Source organism: Toxorhynchites rutilus, chromosome 1, assembly GCF_029784135.1.
Source record: "Toxorhynchites rutilus septentrionalis strain SRP chromosome 1, ASM2978413v1, whole genome shotgun sequence".
Taxonomy (NCBI): domain Eukaryota; kingdom Metazoa; phylum Arthropoda; class Insecta; order Diptera; family Culicidae; genus Toxorhynchites; species Toxorhynchites rutilus.
Genome location: NC_073744.1, coordinates 166,283,736 through 166,293,426, shown reverse-complemented (window position 1 = coordinate 166,293,426; position 9,691 = coordinate 166,283,736). Strand labels below are relative to the sequence as shown.

Sequence of the window (9,691 nt, the reverse complement as noted above, 5' to 3'; positions counted from 1 at the left end):
TTTATGGGTGTGAGGGAAAATGGAAGACCACAACAAAAAAAAAGCTGCAAACACGATGCTGTCAGTGTGCTTGCTGCTGGCTGCCGATTGGTTAATCTTCGTACGCTTTGCTCGACGCTTTGGACGCTTCCGGGGATGGGCGGGGTCACAAAACAACAAGACACACAGTGATCAACCGTGTTCGCTGGTTATTATAATGTTGCTTAGCCGCGAGGCTCCGAATTAATTAGAACTTTCTTTCGTAACCGGTCGCAATTGATACCGTTTGGCCGGTCAGCCGGTACTTAAAGCGATTTCGATTGCATTCGATGGTTTTTAGGAAACAATGACGAAAAATCAGAGAATCTTTTATTATATCAAATCCTTAGGTAACTTGTATAATGCGATACGGGTTAATGTGGTTGTGTTTGTATGGAAGTGTGCTAGAGAGCGCTATTGTTTATAATTCGGTTTGACGGAAATTAACAATTTTTTTGAAAGTAATCCTTATTGTGTTGAGAGAATTTTTGGTTGTTATCAAAGACTTCGATTATCTAGGTATAGTGTCGCTCGCGATTTTTATTGTTGTGAAAGTTATACAATAGAGTATTGTTAGCGTATGTATACATGTATAATATTTGGCGACAGTGAAAAATGTTGGTATATATGAAATTTTCTTGATTTATCTAACCGTTTTTTGTTGTTGTATTATCTTATATTCCTTTTTCTGTGTCAACTGGTAATGATAGTTTACCATTATTACTGTACTATAATTATTATCGTAACTGTTACCCCCTGCTCACGTTTGATCAGCACTTCCACAGCCTCATCCACCTTACTAACCACTGCTCATCTCCAGTTCCCCCCATCGTTTCCGCTTCCGCTCCGAGGTGGTCTTCAGAGCGTGCCACATGGTGACCGGCTTCCGAAGCGTGGTCAACATGTGGTGCCAATGGCGTAACCCCTTCCCTGTAGTACCACTGCCCACGATTACGTGGCCAATCGAGACCAGCTTGGTGCTGGGTTTCCTGTATAAATTACTGCTGCTACTGTTGCTGCCTCCGCTATTGTTCCCATTGTCGAGAAACGCACTTGCCAAAGGACTGTTGCCACTGGTGTTGTTGTTGATGCTGCTGTTACTGCTGCTCGCGGCGAACGTCGTTTCCCGATTGGTCATTTGTACCACCGAGCAGCGGATCTGGATGGTGTTCAGCATGTACGGAGGAACGCTAAAGATGACCGCCTCGTTGTAGATCGGCGATCGTTCGCCCCGTTTGACGGAGGTTTTCTTCTTCGAGACCTTCTTGTCGTTCTTGAGCAGGTAGACCTGTGACGGATGCGAAAGGCAGGTTGTTAATTAAGTAATAATTTGAATCTTTTGATTAACCCATTAACGGCCAAGCTGTAGAAATATTTTTTGATGAAGGCCATTGGTGTCATTGTAATTATAGGCCTTAAAAATACCCCAATGGAGCAATTCCAAATGAAATCGACAAATGACAAAACATGAGTATTTTTGATTCGCATGAAAGTTTGTATTCCGTTTGGGTCGAAGGAAATATGAGTTTTCGTAACTTTTGAAAAGGGCGTATCGATTTTAGTAGGAGAAAACTTTGATTATTTATATCTCAAAAACTATGAGTCGTACCGAAATAGTGTCTTAGAAAGAGTTATAGAGTATTGTTGGCTTAATTTGAAAAAAAATATACACTGAGAAGAAAAATTAGTACTCTTTTTTTATTTACAAAATAAAATTTTAATTTGCGATATCAAAAAATATGTATTTTTTTATATTTTTTCAATTTTTTCATATAAAATAGAAATCATGTAGAAAATTTAAAAAATGGGCCCAAGATAGTAAAACTATTTTTTTTTCAGTTTCGAAAATTCCTAAAAATTCAATGTTCCACAAAGTTCGTCAAAAATAGTTTTACCATCTTGGGCCCATTTTTTAAATTTTCTGCATGACTTCTATTTTGTATGAAAAAGTTAAAAAAAAAATTAAAAAATATGTATTTTGGATATTGCAAATTGAATTGTTATTTTGTAAATAAAGAAAAAGAGTACTATTTTATTCTCAGTGTACATTTTTTTCATATTCAACCATCAATACTCTACAACTCTTTCTAAGACACTATTTCGGTACGACTCATAGTTTTTGAGATATAAATTATCAAAGATTTCTCTTACTCAAATCGATACGTCCTTTTCAAAAGTTACGCTTGAGTCAAAAAATTCCCAATTGCTGTGGGAAACTCATATTTCCTCTAACCCAAACGTAATACACACTTTCATTCGAATCAAAAATACTCATGTTTTGTCATTTGTCGATTTCATTTGGAATTACTCTCCTATATCTTCTCTTCTATCTATACCAAAAAAAAAGGATCGTCGGATGTGTTGATAAGAGCGGAACTCGAGGAAGGAATTGTCCGATTTAGGGCTTCCTTTATTCTATCATATTTTCGGTATAAAACAGTTATTCCATGTAACGGAGAAACATGTTATTTGCAAGTGGTTGAAAAATCTTGAACGAGAATTATGTCTGAAAATAATCTGATATTATGATGATGAGTTTTGTTGGGAATGCTAGGAATTTTATAGTAAAAGGTAAATTCAACGGGGTCGAATAGAAGATCAATCAATGAACAGTTCTGCGATTGGACCCATGAACTAGCTCATAGTAAGAAACCGTGAATGTTTGAAGGTATTGATAACAAAAAACAAATTTTGGGCGGAACGAAGTTTGCCGGGTCAGTTAGTTTAAACAAAATTAGCTTACTTTCCAGAGAGATTAAAAAAATTCAAAGTTGCTGTTCGATTTTGCGAACAGATGGTCGTTGATGAGTTGAAACATTCTTGGTTATATTAATTGTGACATAAAGTAATGGAGGAAATCGTATACATATCCATTCTTTTCCCCGAGACAACATCTGATTGATAAACAATACATATTGGCATGTGTACCGAAGATGAGCAAAATCGTTCAGTTTTTGAATGATTAGCCATGACCTTTCTCCAGTGTAATGACGAATAACCGTTTCAAGTGATTTTCGACAGCTCTTGTGTCGATCAATGTTTTCCACCAAGAGAATTCCGCAGAGGACGAGATCAATGATAGCCAAGCGGTGAAAGGTCAAGACCATATCGCAGATGCATCAGAACAACCCAACCAAGTTCCCAGTATTTTTGTATTCCTGTATTTTACTAATTTTCCACCGCCCATCATTGTTTGCTTCAGAAATGAGTCAATTTCGTTGCGTCTTGGTAGTGCCTCGCTGAAGGAAATTCGGCTAATCAAGTTCCAAGATAAGCGAAAAATATGGATGTTTGGATGCCACAATAATTACCGCATTAATGTGGCACCCAAATTTCGAGTTTCTTTACGTAACCGACCCAGAACGTGCCCAAGACACGACCGCATTGCTGACGTAGGACTACGCTGTTGTTTTATTCAAGAAGCTTGTTCATAATTTCGGATATTATTTTAGAATTCTGCGAGATTTTAGAAATAACTATAGTAGAATGGTTTGGCCGTCCTGAAATGTTTTATTTTTGTAGAATCAGTTGACGATAATTGATCGATGATTCATTTTTGCTCTCGCTGAACAATACATAAGCTGATCGTATATCGCAATTTGTTTCATGCCAATGCATTGAAAATTTATCTCGAATGATATTTCAATAGCCTTTTTCGCGATGGACATACTCTCGGCTACTTGCGATTATACACTTGTAGCCCCAGCACAATTATTCCATGTCTCATAACTACATCAATCGATCTTTGGCACCGCATGGAAACAACAACAATGGCAATACTTGCAAGTATCAAAGATTATGCTACATGATATTAAGTAATGCCTCAATGGAATCGCACCTCCAGACATCGTTCATACAATGCAAACCAACCGACACCAAACAAGTATTCAACATAGCATGCTTACTGTGCCCTACATTGGTGGCTTGAAGCGACTAAATATTTAAATACTTCTCAAAATTTTGCACTAACGGGTGTTAAATAAAAAATGAGATTTTTTTCAATACCTTTCAGTAACTCTTAAACTAACTCGTAAAATTTTCTTTCTCCAAGAAAATTGCTCTTAGGGCTCCCTAGAAACAGTAGGCGTGTTTGGTTTTGCTAGTTTGAATTTAGTCAAAGCAAAGATGGCGTCGAAACAGCACGTGCTCCGCGAACGTATTGTACGGTTCTACGAAACGCATTTCCAGCAAGGAAAAAAGTTCACGGTGGCACATTTTAAGGAAGAAAATGTACCTGTCAGTACGGTATATCGTATCCTGGGTTCCCTGAACGTAGAGCGGAAGGTCGGAAGTGGTCGTCCGGTGACGATAATGACGAAGCAGAGGAAGACATCGTTAAAGAAGCTGTTTGACAACAAGGACGCAACCAGCCTGCGTGACGCCGGTCGAAAATATGGCTGCTCCCACGTATTGATCCATCGGACCCTCAAGATGGAAGGAATCGTCTGCAGGAAGAAGACGAGGTCGCCGGAGTACACGGAGGAGCAGATCGAGACGGTTAAATCACAGTGTCGGTGGATGACCAAAAAATACCGCGGGACGTCTTTCGTTCTGGACGACGAAAGCTATTTTCCGCTGTCCAAAACGCATATTTCAGGAAATGATAATTACTACTCCAGCGACAAGTCATCCACACCGCCTGAAGTGAAATACAAGTTCAAGCACAAGTTTGAAAAAAAGGTTATGTTTTACATCGCCATTTCCGACCGGGGCATTTCCAAGCCTTGGTTTAAGCCGAGCGGTCTGGCAATCAACCAACAAATCTATCGAGAAGAGTGCCTCGATAAAATCCTGCTGCCGTTCCTGAACGAGCATCAAGCGGATGGGAAGTACGTCTTCTGGCCGGACAAGGCGTCTTCCCATTACGCCAAGAAGACGCTGGCGTATCTTGAGGAGAAAAAGATACCGTTCGTGCCGAAAGATCGTAACCCAACAAACTTGCCCCAGTGCCGCCCAATAGAGGATTTCTTTGGCTCACTCAGTGTCCTAGTGTATAAAAAACAATTGAAGGGCCAAGGACACGAAGCAACTGACTACAAGAATCCGGAATTGTATCCGAAAAATGGACGAAAGTGCCGTACAACGTTCTTGTGTGAGCATCGCGACAAAGTTGCGTCGAACAGCAGACCACGGCCCTTACTCAAACATTCACTGACATTTGTTATTAATAAAAAATACTGAAATCGATGAAAAAATATAAAATATTTTTATATGTGATTGAAAAAATTCTCATTTTTTATTTAACACCCGTTATTCTCAAATGAAACGCTTTCTGGTAATAATGGCTTCGAAAAAAGTTGCATTACTTTCTCATGCTTGAGACAAGAGCAGCTGTCATCCTTAGCGGAGTAAGTTTTGCTAATGGCAAGCGAAACCAAATCACAAATGAAATTCCAGAACGACACTTATTTTCTTGGTTACTAAATAAAGGAAATAAACTTTTTCTATTTAAATTTTAATAATATGGTTTAGCTTGTCCTTATGATATTCACCAAATAAGTGTCACACAATCTGAACGCCTACTTCGCCATAGCGTTAGATGGAAGGATTGATACAATGTCAAAGGCATCAAAGAAGTCCTTATGATGTCGCTAAACAAGCGATATTCATTGCTTTCAGCATAAAAAGAACTGAATATTTTCCTCAGCAGATATCTATTATCCATATCCTAGCGTAAATATTCCCCTTCCGCTATCTCTTCTCCTTGTGATCACGGCTGCATAATTTGCTCCACCAAACAATCGTCCATCATAGCATTAAAAAAATAGGCGATTGTTGAATCGCGATAGGGCCAATGCACACGGGAGCAGAAACAAACACTACACTACACTACTACACTGCATTCGCTTGCACTTTTACACTGGTAGATTCCAGCGTTTGTTTACAAAGCCGATATAAGTGACATCACGCATGTGTCATTTTCGGGAATATAATACCTTGTATTTATGTATACCGTGTAGTAACGTAGCTGTCATCCTTGGTGGAGAGAGTTTTGCTACCAAATTTGCGAAAACAAATTACACCCAAAATCCCAGAACAATTGTTTTCTCAGTGAGCCGATGATAGCCTAGCTTGATAATTCCCCACACAATTGTATAGTTCAGAACCTTAATGCAATGGCGTTAGTTTGATGCAATGATTGCAATGTCAGAGACATCAGCGAGTGAGTTATTTCGAGTGAGTAATTTGAGTATAGAACGAGACTGAAAGTTTGCCTCAGCGATCCAATATTTATACTCTAGCAAATATTCCCCTTCTTTGCTCGTGATTGACGGCATTTGGCACCTACGTCAAAAAATATTCAGGAAAATAATTCATACTCAATTTCGACGAATTTTTGAACTTTTCTTCGGATACCCTTCATCAAAGTATGGACTCTCTGTTGGTCAACCTCAGCGGCCATTTTATTCCACGATCTCTCCATGTCTGGAACATTCCCGAGTCACTTTGGCCTTCCTTTAATTTCCGCCTCATAGAATTTCAGGCCATCCATTGGCATGCATTCTTCGTACTTTGTCATAGCCTTGTTGTTGTGTCACTTTCATCGATTTCGCGATTCTAGTACCTGAGCACGCCGGATTTTTAATGTGCGTGTCCAAAATCACAGACTATCACAATCAAGTCGTATTGATTCTGCGGCTCAATCTATCATAAAAGGAATTGAGTCATTGAAAATTATGTATATGAGTCATAAAGATTATTAATATTTTATTTCGTGTCATTTTTGTGATGCGATGAAATGCCGGTCCCAATAAGTCCTCGCATGATAATCGCTGCCATCCTCCTAGTATTGATATCATTTTTTGCTATGCAATTGCCCATGTTGCCGAACACTCCTTTCGGGCCCGAGTAAACTTATGGCTAGAAAAGGCCTTAATTACCTTGAATTAATCAAAAACATAAATTAGCGCAAATATAAGGCTGTCAAAAAAGTCCTGCGGTATTTTTTTTTAATTTTCATTTGTTCATAAAATTAGTTACAATCATCTGTTTTAAGTCAAATATGCGCCGTTTTGTTCGATGACTTGTTCCCAATGAGATGCCAACTTCATAATACCCCTGTTATAGAAGCTCGCTTCCTTATTGGCAAAAAACTCGGATAGCCAATTTTCACAGGCCTCTTTTGTGGTTAACTTCTGACTACCTAGCTCGTTCGCCATGGACAAAAACAGGTGGTAGTCACTTGGTGCAAGGTCCGGACTATACGGCGGATGCAAAAGAACCTCCCATCCGAGCTCCCGGAGCTTTTGGCGCGTCACCAAAGAAGTATGTGGCCTGGCGTTGTCCTGATGGAAGACAATGCGGCCTCTGTTTATCAAAGATGGCCTCTTCTTCATGAGTGCTACCTTCAAGCGGTCCAGTTGTTGGCAGTACAGGTCCGAATTGAGCGTTTGGCCATAGGAAAGCAGCTCATAATAGATTATTCCTTGACAATCCCACCAAACACACAGCAGAACCTTCCTGGCCGTTAATGAGGGCTTGGCCACCGTCTGAGCTGCTTCAGCGGGCTTCGACCACGACCGTTTGCGCTTCACGTTGTCGTAAGTGACCCACTTTTCATCGCCAGTCACCATCCGCTTCAGAAGCAGCGATTCACATGCGTCGATACGGTCAAAGATGTTTTTTTGGGTCAACGTGTGTGGCACCCATACATCGAGCTTCTTTGTGAATCCAAGCTTGTTCAGATGGTTAATAACGGTTTGATGACTTATCCCCAGCTCTTGGCCGATGCTACGGCTGCTACTATGCCGGTCTTTCTCGGATAATTCAGCGATTTTGTCGCAATTTTCGACGACAGGCCTTCCGGAGCGTGGCGCATCTTTGACGATCTCTACACCAGAACGAAAACGTTGAAACCATCGTTGTGCGGTGGAAATGGAAACTGTATCGGCTCCATAAACTGCACAAATTTTATTGGCAGCTTGAGATGCATTTTTGCCTTTGTCATAGTAGTACTGTAAAATATGTCGGATTTTCTCTTTATTTTGCTCCATATTTGCGACACTATAACTCACGAACGACTTAACCAAACAAAACACTGTCAAGGACTATATTATAGCGCAAAAATACCTTTCCAACAAGCTATAGTATGACTCGATAAAATGAATACAACTAGAACTACGCGCTTACAACGACACCTCGCGGAAATACCGCAGGACTTTTTTGACAGCCTAATATGTCAACATGTGTTTTTTGTGTAAGCACGTAAATATTTACTCATAAAATGTTAGGATTGTGGAACTCTACATAATTTGTATGCAGATAGACTATCCACAGTTTGTGGGGGGAATACTCATACAACTGAAATGGGTAATGATTATCTGCTATCGCAAAGCTGAGAAATTTTTTGACGTTTTGTTTTACTACTTATTCTTTCAAAAAAAAATTAAGCTTTGTTTTAAAATGTTTACTTATCCTGAGACTGGCTCACCGTATTGCACTGCTACTAAAACCGTAGGCTAACCTCAAGGATATTTTTTATCCATTTTCGGCGAATAATCAATAGAGTGCCGTGTTATGAAACATCAGAACACCAGCAAAAACAACATCACGATCATAAGGTTCGGTTATTCCACACGACATTGGAATATATTCCATCTGATCATCTTTAGGAAGGTTAACGACCTTCAAAGGATAAATTTATTTTGGGAACATTAAATTGATATTCATGACTTCCAGTCGGACGTTTATCCGCTCTGATAATAACTGTGTGTTCCTCACAAAGCATATATTCCAATGTCAGTTCACTTGAATTCTTCGCATACGGTTTGATGATTAGGTAGGATGTTGATAACCATTTTCTGCGATACCGATTGTTCCAACAGTATTTATTCGACAATATGGAGATTGAATACCTGAAATTAACCAGATTCAACCAAACAAATCTGCGGACAAAGCAGTATGTACACTCAAGAGATGCAACAAGTTTGAAGGGATATGAAAAAAAAAACATTGGTCGTTCAATAAATCTACTGCCACATATGTCGGAAGTCCACGATATATGAATAACATATGTCCATACTAATTCATTACATTTATTTGTAACGAAAAACGTAACCACACAGAATTGAGTTAATCAAATATGTGATCCGTTTTATCTACGAAAAAAAGGGTCTTAAATTCCATTGAATTCGAAAAATGTTTCGTGAAATCACTGGGTGATCATCATCACGGGGTTTCGTGAAAATGGGTGGGTTATATCTATGATATAACCGCAAGGTTGACGTGGGACTACCTTAGCTCAGCAATCATTTCTTTGTATTGATTAAATTTTTGTTTGAATGAAACAATTTCCGAATTCAATTGAATTCAATATATTTGCTTTGTGAGTAAAAAGATTGTACAATTCAGTCGGAACAAAAATGCCCCCGATTTGCATGTATTTGCCAATATCCCCAGACACCTTGGTTTGGGAGTCTGTATTAGGTAAACACATTTCAGTCGGAACAAAAATATCCCCGACTTGCATGAATTTGCAATATCAATTTCTTCAGACACCTTGGCCCCGAAGTCTGTGTTGGGGAGACACATTTCAACCGGAACAAAAATGCCTCCGATTTGCATGGATTTGCAATGCCAATTTCCTTACGCTCCATGGATTTGATGTCTGTGTTAGGAAAAAACATTTCAGTCGGAACAAAAATACCCCCGCCCTTCATGTATTTGCAATGCC

General features: G+C 39.3%; 1 protein-coding gene across 2 annotated transcripts in view; it reads right to left on the bottom strand.

The window, feature by feature from the left end:
- Positions 1-331: 331 nt before the first annotated feature.
- The window catches only part of LOC129761854 (uncharacterized), a 30,854-nt gene continuing 21,494 nt past the window's right edge, over positions 332-9,691 (bottom strand). For both annotated transcript variants that reach the window (XM_055759662.1, XM_055759663.1), the window contains one exon: positions 332-1,306. In XM_055759662.1, the coding sequence (XP_055615637.1) occupies positions 818-1,306 (489 nt within the window). In that variant the 3' untranslated portion in view covers positions 332-817. The remainder of the gene's footprint in view (positions 1,307-9,691) is intronic.